Source organism: Chiloscyllium plagiosum, unplaced genomic scaffold, assembly GCF_037043375.1.
Source record: "Chiloscyllium plagiosum isolate Xiang-an unplaced genomic scaffold, Cpla_swu_hap1 HiC_scaffold_24, whole genome shotgun sequence".
Lineage (NCBI taxonomy): Eukaryota > Metazoa > Chordata > Chondrichthyes > Orectolobiformes > Hemiscylliidae > Chiloscyllium > Chiloscyllium plagiosum.
This window is the reverse complement of record NW_028270162.1, coordinates 11,399,904-11,418,710: the sequence shown is the minus strand read 5'-3', so window position 1 is coordinate 11,418,710 and position 18,807 is coordinate 11,399,904. Positions and strand designations below refer to the sequence as shown.

Here is an 18,807-nt window from a genome sequence, read left to right as displayed (position 1 = left end):
CTAAAGAGAGCCTGAATTCAAAGCCATCTTTTCCAAACAGGTTTATAAAATCAGAAGCTTTATTAGAAGGCGTTTGCTCACAGTCTTACGCTTGGCTACATCAAGTCAATTACTTGCAAAGTTGCAACAAGGAATTGATATCTCACGCTCATTTTTGCATTGGAAGATAAAAATTTAGATTAAAATCTAAATCCAACTCTGCAAATACCTAGAGAGTACAGACAGATTTTTTAATAATAGAGAAATAGTACTGTAACTTCCAATAAACAAACACGCTATTTTTAAAACTGGAAATTGGATCATTGTCCTGCTGGGAAACAGAGAAAATACAGGATCACAGAACCAGGTGAATCACTTCTTCAGAGGGCCAGCACATAGTAAATAGATTGAATGGCCTCTTTCTGTGCTACAATTTTACTATAATTCTGAACAAGATATAAAACTGTATGTAAGATGTTATCCAACTGTATGCAACATCCATTGCTCTTAGTGCTTAGCTTGAGGCAAAAGCAAACCATGCTGACAGAAAGATCCATGTTGTCCTGTGCTGTGTTCCCAGCCGCACTTAAAGATTTATTGATCAGGTCACATTGCATACATCAGTACTGAAGCTGAACAGAGTTCCTGTAAGCTATCTCAAAATCCAAACTTTGAAGATCATTTCTTATTTGAACAGCATTTCTGTTATCTCAATAATTACAATACTTTTCTATGCAAAAAAGGTGTTGGTCATTTTTTTCCACTGACTCAAATTTAAAACTGGAGCAACTTCTTTCAAACTTAGTTATGTGATTATTTAATTTATCCCAATGTATACGGTAATTAAAAATGGACATACCTTTTGTATAAATATATAGAGTCAAAAACAGTCATAGATTTATACAGCACTGAAATAGATCCTTTTGACCAGATATCTTAAATTAATCTAGTCCCATTTGTCAGCATTTGGCCCCCATTTCACTCGAAAACCTTCCTATTCATGTTCCCATCCTGATAGCTTTTAAATGTTGTAACTGTACCAACCTCCACCACTTCCTCCATACACGCACCACCCTCTGCATGAAAACATTGCCCCTTAGGTCCCTTTGATATCTTTCCCCTCTTACTTTAAACCTATGCCCTTTAGGTTTGGACTCCCCTACCCTGAGAAAAAGATCTTATCCATGCCCCTTATGATTTCTAGAAGATCATCCCTCAACCTCTGATGCTCCAGGGAAAATAGCCACAGCTCATTCTGCCGAGAGTTCAAACCTTCCAATCCGTGAAATATCTTTGTAAATCTTTTCTGCAACCTTTCAAGTTTAACAACATCTTTCCTAAAGCAGGGAGCCCAGAGCTGAACACAGTATTCCAGAAGTGGCCTAACCAATGTCCTGTACAGTCGCAACATGACCTCCTAACTCCCACTCAATGCTCTGACTGATAGCCCTGATTAATTATGCAGTTCAATCATGTACGTACTTTCTACAGTACATAAATGCACCATCTTGGATAAAGATGTATGAAAGATAAGGTACTTACCACAGCTATCACCGGTATAAGAACACCCAAGTTACCCGCACTACTTGAAGCCTGAAACAAGGAAATACATATATCATTCAAGAATACTTTCATTAGCATGTATTGTCGCTAATAGCTAACTTCAGCTTCAATGTTAAATGAGTTAACTGTATTGTTGTTGAAGCTCCACTGAAGTCTCAGAAGAAAAGCTAAAATCTCAAAAAAAAATTAAGCTCTGTAAGTTACTTTTGAAAATTTCTATGGAGTTTGAATCTGAACACACCTACAAGAATTTCCTTTCTTTTCTGCATAAACAGGGCATTTTATGAAAAGGAGCTTCTCGCAATCAAGTTCAAATAGCACACAGAGGTTTGGCTGCTGAGGTATCAGCCTTGGCTCAGCACCTAGCCACTGACTCAGAATGTCATTGATTTGGGTCCCATGCTATAAACGTCACCATGTAATTCAGGATGACACTTCAGCGCAGTACAGGTGGAAAGTGCTAGTTTTCATTCTTACTCTCTTGGGTGACAATAATTAATATCAGCATTCCACAGAGACCATTCCCTCCGCAACTCCCTCATTAGGTCCACATCTCCCATCAGCCCACCCTCCACTGCCAGTACCTTCCCTTGCTGCTGCAAGAGGTGTAAAACCTCTGCCCACACCTCTCCCCTCACCACCATCCAAGGCCCCATAGGATCCTTCCAAATCCAACAGAGATTTTCTTCTTCATCCAAACACCTCTTGCAGCAGCAAGGGAAGGTGCCGGCAGTGGAGGGTGGGCTGATTCCTGAAGAAGGGCTCATGCCCGAAACGTCGATTCTCCTGCTCCTTGGATGCTGCCTGACCTGCTGCGCTTTTCCAGCAACACATTTTCAGCTTAATTGGTGGTGAAGCACTTTGGGAAATTCAAAGTTTGTAAAAGGCCCTGTCAAATGTAATATCTTACTTGCCTTTCCACAAGGCTTGAACAAAAGAGCTTTCAGCATTCAAACAGAAAGCCTTTATTGACAAAGTGCCTTGCAATTTCTCTCAGAACTTCACAATTTTCTTTCGTGGGATGTGAACGTCACTGGCAATGCCAACATTTGCTGCTCACATCAAACAGCTGGAAGTGGTGGCAATAAGCAGTCTTTAGTAATTGCAATAGCCCATAGTACAGGTACTGTGCCATTAGGGAGTTAAAGGATTTTGACCCAGCAAAAGTAAGGCAATGGTAATATATTCCATGACACGGTGAGAAACTTGGAATGGAATTTGCAGGTTGTAATGTTCCCACACATCTGCTGTACCCATCCTTCTAGGTGGTAAAGGCCACATGTTTGGAAGGTGCTGAAGTATTACTGAATTGCTGCAATGCATCTTATAGATGCTGCCACTGTAGGTCAGCTATGGAGGAAGTGAATGCTTAAGGGCATCCGGAAATGATTCATAATGGATTGATTTGAAAAGGAGACAGTTGTGATACACAGGTCATGTCGAAAACAATATTTCAGAGAAATGTCTGGATTAAGTTGGGTGATAAGGTCATTGCAAATCCATACAAATTACAAGGTTTTTTTAAAAGACTTATTTGCATATGCTTAGGAAGGACTGAGTCATGGAATTCAGATGTCTCGAGAACAGTGAAGTCAATCACATATCGCTGTGGTTCTTGGATTGGAAGGGCAGTGTGGGTAGTGAATGCTGAAACCTTGCTTCTTAAAGACCAACTCCCAGCAAAAGGGCAGAACTTCAGGTTCAGAATCTGCCAATTGATAGGCATTTAGCACAGAAGAAACAAGGTAATAATTTCTAGCTTTCAAACACAAGACAGCTTTCACCAGGACAAAAGAAGTGAAAGTAAATAATTGAAAACCAACTGATTCCATATTTGGGCAAACTTTACTGAGGCACAGGTTTCCTGACACAAAATGTAAATAGATAAGAACCCTATTCTGTTATTATTCCAAATTAAGTGCAACGCTTCAACAGGAAGGCAAACCTTTTTAAAATGTCCCAAATCATTAACCAATGTTAAGACAATGGACCAGTCCCACAAAGTATTTATGGACATTTCTTTCACTTTTACTTCCAAGGTGTGAAATTTTTAAAGGAACCGTGACAGAAAATCTAGGCATTAAAATTCAGAGACTGTCTGGCAAAGTCCAGTGTGAAGCCAATGGAAATGGTCAAATAGGGAGAGACATGAGAAGAAGAGATCGCAAGGAGATTGATTCTCTTCCCTCTCAGCAGGAAGTTACCTCTTGCAGGTATGGCCTAGTGGTATTATCACTAGACCGTGAATCCAGAAACTCAGCTAAATGGGGACTGGGTTCAAATCCCATCATGGCAAATGGCAGAATTTGAATGCAATGAAAAAAATCTGGAATTAAGGATCTACTGATGACCATGAAACCACTATTGATTTTCAGAAAAATCTATCTGGTTTACCATTGTCCTTCAAGGAAGGTAAACTACCACCCTCACCTGGTCTGGCTGACATGAGACTCCAGACTCTCAGCCATGTGGTTGCTTTACAGCTGCCCTCTGAAACTGCCATGCAAGCCACTCAGTTGGAGTGCAGCTCAGGAGGGACAATAAATGCTGGCCAGCCAGTGACACCCAGGTCCCACAAGTGAATACAAATAAAAAGTTCATTCTACCCATTTGGTTTAGTCAAAGACAAGGGTTAAAAAGACAGTTTCAGCTCAGCTGAAGACGACTAGTGGGACTGAATGCTCACATGCGCCGTCCTGGGTTTGAGTATTAGAATGCTGTGAAACTAATACTCGAGAAACTAGTATCCCCTATGCTGTAGGCAATGACCCTCTACCTAGATTGCTGCTAACCAGCTAAAAAGGAAACAAGACAACAAAAGGCTCACTCACACTCTGAAAGGTGGAGTTTAATCACAATCGTTAGACACCATAAATACAGAACCTGCAAAAGTCAGAATTGCAAAGCTAGCTTTTCACCTATTAATGCAAAACTACCAGTAACTCACACTGCAATGCCGCAATATTCAACTATCAGCTCTTTGCAAACAATTCAAAGACTGATCCCTACATTTTTTTCAAATGTTTATTTTCTTGTACTCCCTTCTTATTTCTAATCGCTGTATATGTACTTTGTTTTACTAATTCTTCTTGCATTTAATACTTCCTAAACCTACTTTTTGTTCATTCAAGAAAATCTGGTTAAATTGGCTCCTTTCAAAATAAAAGTTCATGTGGGTCTGGAAGAAAGTGATTCACAAGCGAAGGGATCCTTTACAAATTAACCTTGCTAAAACCAACCAAAAAATAAGGTTGAAACAACATGGAGAGCCTGCTCATCACTCCTCACATTGGAGGCTAACAGTTGAAGTATTCTGTCTGGAACCACAATGAACTGGGAAACCTCATGTGGAGTCTGTTTGTAACCTAAAAAAGGGGATAGCCCTACTGTGAATTCTCAGTTAATTCAGATTTTGGACATCATCAGTTTTCTCATATCTCTGTTTTCAAATTCTTACATTGGAAAATACAAAAAACATTATAATGAAGTTCTGTGTAAATGGTTGTAAACTTTAAAAGCATAGATGGACTTCGTGCTTTGATGCTAATCATTAACCTGTAAGCTTAAACTTTGAACAAATACAGTTATTTCATTCACTGTTTAAAGACAGTGGTTCTGTTAATATTTATTTTTGTTATGACATTAGGAACATAGTTTGCCATTAAGTTAATACAATAAACTTGGGCTGCATCACATTCCAACGATGTATTAATACAGTGTGTAGATGCAGGGGAAACTATGATTACCACTGTTCTGCAGAGAAGGATTATATTGTTACATTCCTTCCCTTTGCCATCTCAAGGTTTGCAAGTACTTCTGTGCTGAAACTTGCTCCTTAATTTTCAAATCAAGTATCGGCTGAGATCACTGATCACTTTGAGTCAGATGAATGTGGGATCAAACCTGCCCATGGTGCACATAAGGCCAGGCTGATGTGCAACACTGAGGGAATGTTCATTGTCAGACATACCACGGAAATAGATGCATTTGCCTACAAAAAGAAAATTTCACATTTTCACAGCAATTTGTCTTATCCAAAGTATTAGGGTTCTAAAAGCTGTGACAAAGATAAACACATTTGACTGTGGAGAGAAGTATCAGCATTTTAGGAACAAACCAGGAGCAGGAGCATTATGAATAACTATTGCATCTGTTGTAATAATACTTCAGAGCAGGATACAGAATATTGGGTCAGCTCAAGCAGTTTACAACAAACAGAAGTGTTTTAATGTCATTGAAATCAGAGAGTTCCTGTATTCTGTTCTGTTCAATGAAGTACGATATTTGAGCTGTAAAACTCAAAAGTTTCACATGATGGTATCTGCGACCTAAATTTCCAAGTTTTGTTTTTCCAAGATTGCTCTGGGAGGCAAGGGAGAAGATTGCAAGAGTCTGGTGGAGATATTTAATACGTCACTTGCCAGAGGTAAAGTGCCATATGACTGGAGGACAGCCAATGTGGTTCCTTTGTTCAAGAAGGGGAGCAGGTATTTCCAGACCAATTAATTTTGTGTAAGTGGTAGGAAAGTCGTTATAAAAATATTCTGAAGGACAGGATTAATCAATACTTGAAAAGACTGATATTGATCAGTGAGATCCTGTTTGACAAGTCTGAGTTTTTTGAAAAGGTGATTAAATATATTGATGAGAGTAGTGCAATTGATGTGGTTTACGTGGACTTGAGTAAGGCCCTTTGAGAAGGTCCCATGTGGAAGGCTGGTCCAAAAGGTAAGAGCCCATGGGACCTACAGGAAGTTGGATCCAAAACTGACTTAGAAATAGAAGGCAAAGCGTGATGGTGGAGGTGTGTTTTTGTGATTGAAAGTCTGTGACCAGTGGTGTACCACAGATTTGGTGCTGGGACCCTTGCTACCTATTTACAAAAACAGCTAGGATGTGAATGCTGAAGGTTTAATTAGTCAGTTTGCAGATGACGCACAAAATGGTCTGATATTGATGAGCTGGTAAACTGGGCAGAGCAATAGCAGACGAAATTCATCCTGATAAGTGCGAGGTGATGCATTTTGGGAGGTCTAATTGGGGAACAAATGAATGGCAGGAACCTTGGTGTACCAGTCCATCAATCCCTGAAAGCATCAGCACAGGTAGATAGTATAGTGAAGACGACTGATGGAATGCTTGCTTTCATTTGCTCGGGCACAGACTATAGAAGCAACAAAATCTTGTTATAACGTCATAATACATTGGTTAGGCCACACATGGAATACTGTGCGCAGTTCTGGATGCCACGCAAGTGGAAGGATGTGATTGCACTGAAGAAAGCACAGAGGAGATTCATCAAAATGCTGCCAGAGATGTAAAGTGTCAGTTATGAGACCAGACAGGTTTGGTTTATTTTTCTTGCAGCAGAGAGGAGGCTAAGAAACAGAGTTCGGGCTTTGAATCCAATAAGACTGTTCTTCTCAAAGCCTTTCAGTTCTGAAGTCAGAATGGGAGTTAGTCAATGCATAATTCTTACTATTGACCTGCTCTTGTAGCCAGACCATCTATGGAGCTAGTCGAGTTCACTTTCTGCTGTCAATAATCTATAATTTCTTTCAAAAAGCATCAACTGACATTTCTCGTTGTTAAATAGGAGGCCGAGGGGTTACCTTATACAGGTTTATAAAATAATAAGGGTCATAGATAAGGTGAATAGCCAAGGTCTTTTCCCCAGGGTAGGGGAGTCCAAAACTAGAGCGCATAGGTCTAAAGGTGAGTGGGAAAAGATTTAAAAAGAACCTGAGGGGCAAATGTTTCACACATAGGATGGTGTGCATATGGAAAGAGCTGCCAGAGGAAGTGCTAGAGGCAAGTACAATTACAACATTTAAAAGACATTTGGACAGATATATGGGGAGGAAAAGGTTTAGAGGGATATGGGCCAAATGCAGGCAAATGGAACTAATTCATGTTCGGAAACCTGGTCAGCATGAACGAATTGGGCTTAAGGATCTGTTTCCATGCTGTGTGACTCTATGACTCTAATTAACTTGAAGAGTTTTCAGCTTCAACAGCGTCACTGTTCTATGCCCTCATTTTCACAATTTTTAAACTGAAATATTCAGAGAGATTCTGTTTAGCCAAAATATAGAAGTATATATCCTCTCAAGACAACATCAAGAGATTTTATTGCCCAGGCATGCTAGCACCCACACACTGATACACAGACTGTTACATCATCTTACAAATAAAGCAAATACTTTGGATTCCAGACTACATGAAGCAGCACAGCCTTAAAAGATGGAATGCGGATATTTTTCATGACTAACCCAAATGGAGCCACTAATGAAAATGGTGCATTCTGCAGCTTACCTTTAAAGCAGGACCTTTCTCACTTGCTCTTTCACTTGCTCGTTTCCCTTCTAAACCAAGCTGTACAAAAAGCTCCAGCAAATTCACAAGAAGTTCATCAACCAGTTGCTCCCCCTGCAGGTTAGCTGCTATGTTGGCGAGGGCATTGATAACTGCCAGGGAACAGTGCCTGAAACAAAGAGAATCAGGATGGTTTATGCGAAACTGTGACAGTCATTAGCCCAATAAAAACTGCTCCTTTTTAAAAAGGATTTGCTTCCCATAACACTGACATCTGGAGATGGAGGCCACTCAATACAAGGGGCCAAATAACACTTCCATTTCAAGAGACAGGTGCAATGTACACTAACTTTCCCAATTTAGAAATTTGGTCAGAAAAAACAAACAGTTGGTCCAGAAATGTTTTTTTGAGTCGACCCAAGCAATCCCTCATCACCATCAATTTAGTCCAGCATTGTGTGTTTACAAACTAATCGTACATAACCGTTTTATGTTTGAATTCATAGATTTGTAGTTTGAGATTTCTAAAGTCATTTATAATGCAAAAGGTTCTGAAATTCAGAAATGACTGGGCCTCCAAGTTTCCAGACTGCAGAGATTCTTGTGTAGCAACATTACATTCAACCTCAATGAGCAATATAGCATTTATTTCAAGTACTGATACTTTGATTTGTTCTTATTTGGATCTTTTTCAGCAATGAGGTTACAGCATCAAGAACCTGTGTCCAAACCTCAACATTCTAGCCAATAACAATCAAACAGAACAAAGCAGCAGTACGAAACAATAAGTATATATAGGACAACACCTAAGATACCTAAAAAAATAAAGGAGCAGCTGTTACAGGCAGAAATTTTTCCCGTCCTCCATCTTGGATTACCGAGACCTTATCGGAAAGACGTTGTGAAGCTTGAAAGGGTTCAGAAAAGATTTACAAGGATGTTGCCAGGGACAAAAATGCTCTTAGAAATGTTGATACAATTCTCTATAGGGAGAGGCTGAACAGGTTGGGGCGGTTTTCTGTGGAGTGTTGGGAGGCTGCGTAACCTTATTGAGGTTTACAAAATTATGAGGTGCATGGATAGGATAAATAGAGAAAGTCTTTTCACTGGAGTAGGGGAGTCCAAAACTAGAGGGTATAGGTGTAGAGTGAGAGAGGAAAGACATAGAAGGGACCTAAGGGGCAACTTTCTCATGCAAAGGATGGTGCATGTCTGGAATGAGCTGCCAGAGGAAGTGGTGGAGGCTGGTACAATTGCAACATTCAAAAGGCATCTGGAAGGCATATGAATAGGAAGGGTTTCAGGGATATGGGTCGGGTGCTGGCAGGTGGGACTAGATTGGGTTTGGATATCTGGTCGACATGGAGGGGTTGGACCGAAGGGTCTGTTTCCGTGCTGTATATCTCTATGACTGTATGACAGGTTGCCAGAGCTTTAAAAGTACAATTTACAAGGGTAATGGTCCGAGGGCTTAGTCACTGTTAAATAAGAACCCTCAAGGTTACTTTGATTTCTACCATGAAAAATGAACAACAAAATTGTGGGAGCTCAATCCTCTCCAAGTTACAAGTTGTTCTGACTTGGACATAGCATTATTTCATCACAGCTGCATTATAATTTGGAATAGCCTGCCGAGAGATCATTATTGTCACATTGTCGCTGCCAAAACCACAGCAGTTCAAAGAGAAGATGCACTACCATTTTCTCAGAACAACAATGGATGAGTGATAACTGTGGCCTTGGCAGGGTCACTGACATCTCAAGAAAATGAGTTATTTTGAAATAGCAGCTTGGTTGTATACAACTTTTCCTGCTGAGAAAAGGAGACAGGCTATCTTTATCTTGCGTTCACAAGAAAAGGGTGCTGTCTGGTTGGCAAGTCAACTCTACTGGTCAAAAGATTACCAAGGAGTATGCACCAGTGAAATACTGGCCACAGGGGGAGGCAATGGCCTAGTGGTATTATCACTGAACTGCTAAATCAGAGATCCGGATAATGTTCAGGAGACTGGGTTCAAATCCTGACAGTGGAATTTGAATTTAATAAAAATCTGGAATTAAGAGTCTAATGATGACCATGCATCCATTGTAGATTGTTGTAAAAACCCATCTGGTTCACTAATGTTCTTTAGGGCAGAAAGCTGCCATCCTTACCCAGTCTGGCCTACACGTGACTCCAGATGCACAGCAATGTGGTTGACTCTCAACTGCTTTCTGGGCACTTAGGGATGTGCAAAAAATGTGGTCTAGCCAGCAACCCCCTCAACCCATAAATGAATAAAAAGAACATTTTTGCTTAATTCAAACAAATGTGTAACACCTGGGCAAGTTTTTACTGTTTGTAGAGGAGAGGCTCTACATATAAAGCATCCAACAAGCATAAGGAGCCTCATGATAATCAGAATTGCATCATTACTGTAATTCCCAGCCCATTCGGGATTGCTCAGCAAATGCTGTCCAATCACAGAATGCCGTCAAACATCAGGTATCATGGTCTAAGTTTTGAAAGTATAGACCTATGCCCTGAAATACCCTAATCATAAGGGCAACAGAAGCAGACTCAATGGCGACTTGCAAAAGCAAATTAGATAAGTACCTGAAGGGGGAGAATGGAAGGTATAAAGAACAGGAAAGTGGGATTGTTGAGAGAGCTCTTTCAAAGAGCGAACACAGGCACGATGGACAATAAAGCCACTGGTGTGCTTTGTGAGCAAGCAACAAAGACATAGATCTGCAAATTTTCAATTGAGAGTTTCTAATCTCCCTCTCACAATCAGGAAAAAATGCTAAGCAGAGGAGAGTACTTACCTGTAGCGTGCCAATGGAGGCAGCGGTCACCTCTGAGACTTGTGTCAAAGCTATTTTAGAGAAATATGTTGATGCAGGTCATCAGCCTACCATCATTTGCCGCCAAATGGGGAATGACACAGGATTTTAAAGGAAGGAGAGATTACTGGCCAGCAAATTAGATGGTTGGCTCTGAAGTGACTAGGAATGAAGGTTCTCAGATTGAACAGTTCTGAATTCTTTCACTCAATTGGTCAAGAGGAATGAAATGGGAAAAAGTATGTACATTGTATAGAACAATACTTCAAAACCTACCTGTAACCGTGATCTTTGTAGTCTTTAGTTGCTGAATAAACAACTGAACTGGCTTTGACACTGATTTGTTGAAAGAGGTTCCAGACTTCTTGATAAATATATTGCTGCAAAAAATAAAATTTGGTCAGCATATTTTAATTGTCCTAGGTACTGAACTTGAGCTGTAGTAATTTGACAGCACATTCCCAACCCATGACCTCTGTCAGCTAGAAAAAGGGCACCAGATACACGCAAACACCAGCACCTATAAACCACCCTTCCAGCCACACATCATCCTATCTTGAAACTAAATCACCGTTCCTTCACCGTGCTGGTCCAATAAATGCAGGTCCATCCAGGGATACCTCTTGTTTTCAGCAATCATCTTTGATGTAGCACCTTATCAAATGCCTTTGGAAATCTAAATACAGTACATTCACCTGTCCTGTGTGATCCAGAACACAAGATACTGCCTCAAACAACTCCAATACATTAGTCAAATATGCCTTTCACAAAAGCATGTTTGTATGTTCAGTATGCTCTGTTAACTCTTTAACTTTGATTCTCTCTGCACCGTTAGTGCCTGGCGCATTGAATATTCCCAGACTTTTCAGTTTTTATTTCAACTTTCCAGCATCTGCCGCCTTTCACTTCTAAATAAATCGATACACTTTCCTCCTTCCAAATAATTGGATCACCAAAAGATCTCTGTTCAGAGGATGAAAACTAACAGATGGCTTGATGCAATCTCCCAGATAGATTTTGGCTTTTTCCAAAGATGGGCTCCCATACTTATCAATTAATTTAGAACAGTTGTGTGCAGTAGTCTCAAATCTACAGAGAGGCAATGGGAATTACTCATGCCAAATGACATGGAATGAAGAGAGCCACCCTTTTCCAAAACAGAATTTGACATCAGGATTTTAATTTGCAACCCACCCTCTGGACAGTACATTATATTAGAGTGGAGTAGCCATTTGTAGAAGAACTCACCTGCTCTCATTCCCAAGGATTCATCCCGCTGTGCTACTTTCAAAGTTCTGAACTTGAAATTATTCCTTCGATGTACACAGCACAGAATGTCAAGAGGTTTAAATTAGTGCCCTAACTAATTTTGAAAATTATTCCCCAAACTCTAATTATTTGACCTGGAATTGTAAGTAACAGTCACAAATCTTTCCGCCATACTTACGTTCCCTGTGATAACCATGCAGCCCAACTGATCGATAATAAGAACATCCAGCTGAGACGGTGGCTGGCAGAATTTCTGCTGCAGAATTTGCAGAATTGGTTCCATCACCTTTGGTGTGTCTCTCAACGCCACAGCGATGTGGCCGAGGGCACGGATCGTGTGGTCAGGAATCAAATGGGCATCTCTGGAAGAAGAAAACAAGATAAATCCAACAACAATAAACCAAGTGTAATCATCCTGAGACAACAAGGTCCAAACTTCAAGTGCCTCCAGCCAAAGTAAAACACACTCTGTATTTTCAGAATTTTAATGAGTTTCAATGACATCATTTCTCATTCTTTTAAATTCCAGAAAATATAGATCCATTCTACTCAATCTGCCCTTACAGCACAAACATCTTGTCTCAGACTTAAATGTGTAGTTGTACATCGCTGTGTTCGTGGTTATTAAATCGTTCCTAAGACAGGGGAATTAAAGCAGTCTCGTCAAAGTCCTGCACAATTGCATCAAGCTTTCATTACCCTTGCACTTCACTCACGATTTCCATACTTCTACCGTCTGTTTTCTTATGCAAATGAAATTTTGGAAAGTTAATTACTGCAATAATAGTTTTAAATGAAATCTGATGCTATGGAGTAAATAGTAGAAAATAAAACTGCAATAATAGTTTTAAATGAAATCTGATGCTATGGAGTAAATAGTAGAAAAATTCCATTTTCAAAGGGATCCCAATACTCAACATTCCTTTAAAAATACAGTATTTTCAGAGCAGCAAGACTGTTACTCTCAGAAGCAAAGGATTTAAGGCACATTTCAACAACATTTTAGAAGTGGTTACAAAAATGCTGTTAATTGAACTCTACTTTCTCATGTAAAATGTTAATAAAAAATTTAATTGTCAAAATAGGTTCAAAACGAGGTCAGGAGCTGCATACGAGTTCCTGATGAATTGCGTGTGGCTATGGAGCTGCAGGGTGCACCCTCGTGGTCTCGGCCCTTGCATTACTAGTCACTTAACACCACACCCGGTTACTGTGACTCTGTTCTTATCTCTCATGTTTCTTAACTCAACGCTCCTTCTCAGCTGTGCGCATAGTCCAACTGCAGCAACATGGCAGTTATCATGCAGGCCTCTCACCTGTTTCTTCCTTCTCGATAGCTCACACATATGGCTGCATTAAAAACAGGGCTGACATTGGTCTCGAACTCGGCACCGCCTTCCTAACCTGCAATCTTCTTCCTGACCTCTCCACCCCCACCCCACTCCGGCCTGTCACCCTCACCTTGACCTCCTTCCACCTATCGCATTTCCAACGCCCCTCCCCCAAGTCCCTCCTCCCTACCTTTTATCTTAGCCTGCTGGACACACTTTCCTCATTCCTGAAGAAGGGCTTATGCCCGAAACGTCGATTCTCCTGTTCCTTGGATGCTGCCTGACCTGCTGCGCTTTTCCAGCAACACATTTTCAGCTCTGACATTGGTCTCAATCTACTCATTTCATATAAAGTGCACAAAGTAACTTGCATAATCAAGTGAAAGAAAGACACGTCAGGTTCAATTCAGTATTTATTTGCAGCAAAGAGAGGTCAACACAATCAAGCATTTGCAATTAATTCCATAAAAAGCAACAGGAAATGCTTTGGATAGCAAGAGACCAAAAACTCTTGCAAGGAAGTATTTTTTCTGCACCGATTCTCTTTAATTACACTTCAATATTCTCACTAGTTCCAGAAACAGCAGAGGATCTGAAGATAAAGATAAAGATAAAGAACTGCCATGCAGTTCATTGCAGTCCATTCTGGAAAAACAGATTAATGAAGGAACCAGATAAGGACATGAAATGAAATCTGATTGTTGGATCATAGACTGAAAATCAACATTCATTTCAAATCTACAAAGAAGGTAACCAAAAGCTACTCGCCAGATAATTCCACTCATGTTCAAGGGAGGAAACACAAGAGGCAGCATGTGGAATATAAATACTTCAACAATCCTATCATTTAATTCTGGTGTTGCAAAGCATGCTTATAGAGTGCAAAGTTCATGAGACAATATTTGAATATTAAATAGGAATACTATAACCACAGAAACAGTAATGTTTCAAAGCCTCTCATGGTCAATTAATAAAGATAACTAATGCAAAGCTGTCAGCATTGTCTACCATTTTGACAATTTGACGAGAATAATTCACCATTCTAATGATTTGACTTGGTAAGTTGAACCAGCAAGAGTCAGGGCTTCAGGCAGGGTCAAACTTGTCAACGGTTGGGCTGTCAGCTCGGTATTATGGAGAAATTTAGTTCTGAAGGAATCATATCTTTTAACTGCTCATTTGCCACTTGGGTGTTGTAACTTGCTCATATAGTTCATTTCAATGTTTACATGCAGTCAACTCCAACTTCAAGTCAGGTATGGGATTTGGTTCAGCTCTTTAAGCCACGGCCATTACAATTTTAGATTAACATAGATAGTAGAGTCAAGGCTTATGGTGAACAAGCAGGAAAGTGAAACTAAGTTCAAGATCAGATTGGACATTATCACGTTGAATGGCAAAGCAGACTTGAAGGGTCATATTTTCCTTATATTCTCAATTATCTGCCAATATGAATGAATTCACTGGTAAGGAGAAATTCTCTCCATTATAACATGATGATCACAGTTGTCCCATGAATCCATGCATAAAGTGAGAAAGAAATAAAATCAAAGTTGTGAAGTTGACGTGAAAATTCCTTCAACAACAGTCAAGATTAAATCTTCCCAACTGAGGGACTTAATTTTAAACATTATGGAGTCATAGAGATGTACAGCACGGAAACAGACCCTTTGGTCCAACTCATCCACGCCAACCAGATATCCTGACTCAATCTAGTCCCACCTGTTAGCACCTGGTCCCTTATCCCTTCAACCCTTCTTATTCATATACCCATCCAGATGCCTTTTAGATGTTGCAATCGTACCAGCCTCCACCACTTCCTCTGGCAGCTCATTCCATACACGTACACCCTCTGCGTGAAAAGGTTGCCCCTTAAGCCCTTTTGTATCGCTCCCCTCGCACCATAAATCTATGTCCTCTAGTTCTGGACTCCCCCACCCCAGGGAAAAGACCTTGTCTATTTACCCTATCCATGCCCCTCATAATTTTATAAACCTCTATAAGATCACCCCTCAGCCTCCGACGCTCCAGGGAAAACAGTCCCAGCCTATTCAACCTCTCCCAATACCTCAAATCCTCCAACCCTAGCAACATCCTTGTAAATCTTTTCTGAACCTTTCAAGTTTCACAACATCCTTCGATAGGAAGGAGACCAGAATTGCACACAATATTCCAACAGTGGCCTAACCAATGTCCTGCACAGCTGCAACATGACCTTCCAACTCCTGTACTCAATACTCTGACCAATAAAGGAAAGCATACCAAACACCTTCTTCACTGTCCTATCCACCTGTGACTCTACTTTCAAGCAGTTACGAACCTGCACTCCAAGGTCTCTTTGTTCAGCAACACTCCCTAGGACCTTACCATTATGTGTACAAGTCCTGCTAAGATTCGTTTTCCTAAAGTGCAGCACCTCACATTTATCTAAATTAATCTCCATCTGCCACTCTCAGCCCACTGGCCCATCTGATCAAGATCCTGTTGTAATCTGAGGTAACTTTCTTCATTGTCCACTCCAGTTCCAATTTTAGAGTCATCTGCAGATATACGATCTATACCTCTTAAACTCACATCCAAATCATTTATATAAATGACAAAAAGTAGAGGACCCACCACCGATCCTTGTGGCACTCCACCTCCAGTCTGAAAAACAACCCTCCACCACCACCCTTCTTAAACAGTGGCACCATGTTAGCCAACCTCCAGTCTTCTGGCACCTCACCTGTGACTATCGATGATAAAAATATCTCAGCAAGAGGCCCAGCAATCACTTCCACAGCTTCCCACAGAGTTCTAAGGTACCCCTGATCAGGTCCTGGGGATTTATACACTTTTATGCATTTCAAGACATCCAGCACATCCTTCTCTGTATTACAGACATTTTTCAAAATGTCATCATCTACTTCCCTACATTCTTTATCTTACATGTACTTTTCCACAGTAAACCCTGACGCATAATATTCGTTTAGTATCTCCCCCATCTCCTGCAGCTCCACACAAAAGTCACCTTGCTGATCTTTGAGGGATCCTGTTCTCTCCCTAGTTACCCTTTTGTCCTTAATATATTTGTAAAAACATTTTGGATTCTTCTTAACTCTATTTGCCAAAGCTATCTCATGTCCCCTTTTTGCCCTCCTGATTTCCCTCTTACTGCCTTTATACCCTAAGGATTCACTCAATCTATCCTGTCTCTACCTGACACATTTCCTTCTTTTTCTTAACCAAACCCTCAATTTCTCTCGTGATCCAGCATTCCCTATATCTACCAGCCTTTGCTTTCACCCTGACAGGAATATACTTTCTCTGGATTCTCGTCATCTCATTTCTGAAGGCTTCCCATTTTCTAGCCGCCCTTTTACCTGTGAACATCTGCCCACAGTCAGCTTTTGAAAGTTCTTGCCTAATACCGTCAAAATTGGCCTTTCTCCAATTTAGAACTTCAACTTTTAGATCTGGTCTACCTTTTTCCATCACTATTTTAAATCTAATAGAATTATGATCGCTGGCCCCAAACTGCTCCCCACTGACACCTCAGTCACCTGCCCTGCCATATTTCCCAACAGTAGGTCAGCTTCTCTAGTAGCTCCATCCACATACTGAATCAGAAAATTGTCTTGTACATGCTTAACAAATTCCTCTCCATCTAAACCCTTAATACTATGAGAACCAAAATATTCTCTGACTTAACATTCTTACTCTAATACTGCAAACTCAGGCTGGCACAGCATTTTTTTGACATTACAAAGATATTTATCACACAAAGAATCAGTGAAATTGCATAACAAGCATTGAAAAATCATGAATAATTATTCAAGTTAAGGAAAAATATTTGCAGAGCTTTGCTTCAGTTGAAATATTTTTCATCATTGATTCAAAGAAAAAGCATAGTCAATCTGTATCCATTATGCAGATTTTGACCTAGGTGCACGTGTAAAAAAGGCATGTCTATTGGGCTAGCCCCGGAGTGGAACAGAAGAATTGTTACTTACTTATCATTCTCTTGGGATATATACAGACGATTGGATAGACTAGCTAGGAATGCTTCCACAATCACTGGGTCTGCAACTGATCCTGCCTTAAGGCACCTAAGCAGCAAAAAAACATGTGTGAGTCAAACAATAAATTTATTTTTAATACGGGCCCTAAGAGTCACTCCACCGCACAGTTAACCTCCAAGGTCCAGAAGTAAGTAAATCTATCCAAATAATTGGACAAGTCTCACATCCATCAGAACCACAATTGCAATTACTCATCGTTGGGTTTGAACTGTTTGGAAGTGTCACTGTGGAAGGTGTTGTTTTCAAGGTACGACAACTGTCTGCCTTCCCATCACATTGCATAATTTAAGTAAGAGCTGGGGAGCTCCATTTCTGCTATGGCCAAGAATTTACCTAGTAACCAGCAAGATGAAAGTGTATTTGGGGCCCTGTGCAAACTGGTTGCCACAAAACCTTTACTCTTGAACACTTCAATGTGTTTTCCTGACTGTGAAACATTTTAGGTCTGTTTTGAGATTGTGAAGTGCACTATGTAAATGTGTTTACTTTAATTTCTGAATAGGTAAATCACCTTGCAACTTTACTTACCCCCTATCAAAAGAGAGGTAGCAGACGCTGGGAAGGAAAAAAAGTGATCAAAAGTGAAAGATGAGGGAGCACAAAGAGGGACAACATGCCACATTGACAGAGGGTGCCATGAGCAACTTTGACCAGCATGCCCTTACTCTTATGAGCAGATAGAAGCCACATTGAAGGCAATCAAGGAAAGGCTTTGGGAGAGTTGGTGATGATGTATTTAAAAACATAATGGAAAGGGGGCTAGACACGCATTAATAATTGGAAGGACATCAAGGATTAAGCTTACTTCAAGGAGGATGACAATAACTTCAGTTTTAAAGACAACAGCTTACTTTTTGAGCTAAGGAAGCCACTTACATTATCAGTGGGAAATTGTCAGGAGTTGAGGGGAGGAAGTAAATCTCAGAGGAAATATGGCAATGGTCATAAAACAGAACAGGGCACATATTATCTACTTTCTTCTCGCCGTGGCAGTTTGGTTCAACAAGCAGCATTCTTCCATCGAAGTCAGAAATTTGTGGGTTCAAATCTTCTCCAAGACTTGAACACACAATAGAGGTGGTCATTTCAATATTATATTAGAAGTTGTAGAAGTTTCTTCTTTAGATTAAAAATTAAATTGATATCCCACATTCTTGTTCAAGTGGACATAAAAATCCAAAGACTATTTGCCTGAACTTATTTTCTGTCCTGGCAAATTCTTGCCTTCACCCAACATTACCAAGGAAAGGCATCTAAGGACGGGCAATAAACACTAGCCCTGACAACAACAACAAAAATCCCATGAACAAATAAACATCAGTAAATACATTAACTTTTTTTGCCTTTTGAGAGAATTTACAAAATATATGGTTGCGAGTGTCAACAAAGTGGCTACGTTTGAAATATAAATCCTTCGTTGTGAACCACTTTGAGATGTCTAATGGATAAAACAGGCAATATAT

At 40.2% G+C, this 18,807-nt stretch overlaps 1 protein-coding gene across 2 annotated transcripts in view; it reads right to left on the bottom strand.

The window, feature by feature from the left end:
• pi4kab (phosphatidylinositol 4-kinase, catalytic, alpha b) overlaps nt 1–18,807 on the bottom strand; it is a 172,062-nt gene that overhangs the window by 109,614 nt on the left and 43,641 nt on the right. For both annotated transcript variants that reach the window (XM_043715376.2, XM_043715377.2), the window contains exons 15-19: nt 17,276–17,371; nt 12,131–12,314; nt 10,960–11,063; nt 7,858–8,026; nt 1,522–1,572 (exon numbers count right to left, since the gene is read on the bottom strand). In XM_043715376.2, the coding sequence (XP_043571311.1) occupies nt 1,522–1,572; nt 7,858–8,026; nt 10,960–11,063; nt 12,131–12,314; nt 17,276–17,371 (604 nt within the window). The remainder of the gene's footprint in view (nt 1–1,521; nt 1,573–7,857; nt 8,027–10,959; nt 11,064–12,130; nt 12,315–17,275; nt 17,372–18,807) is intronic.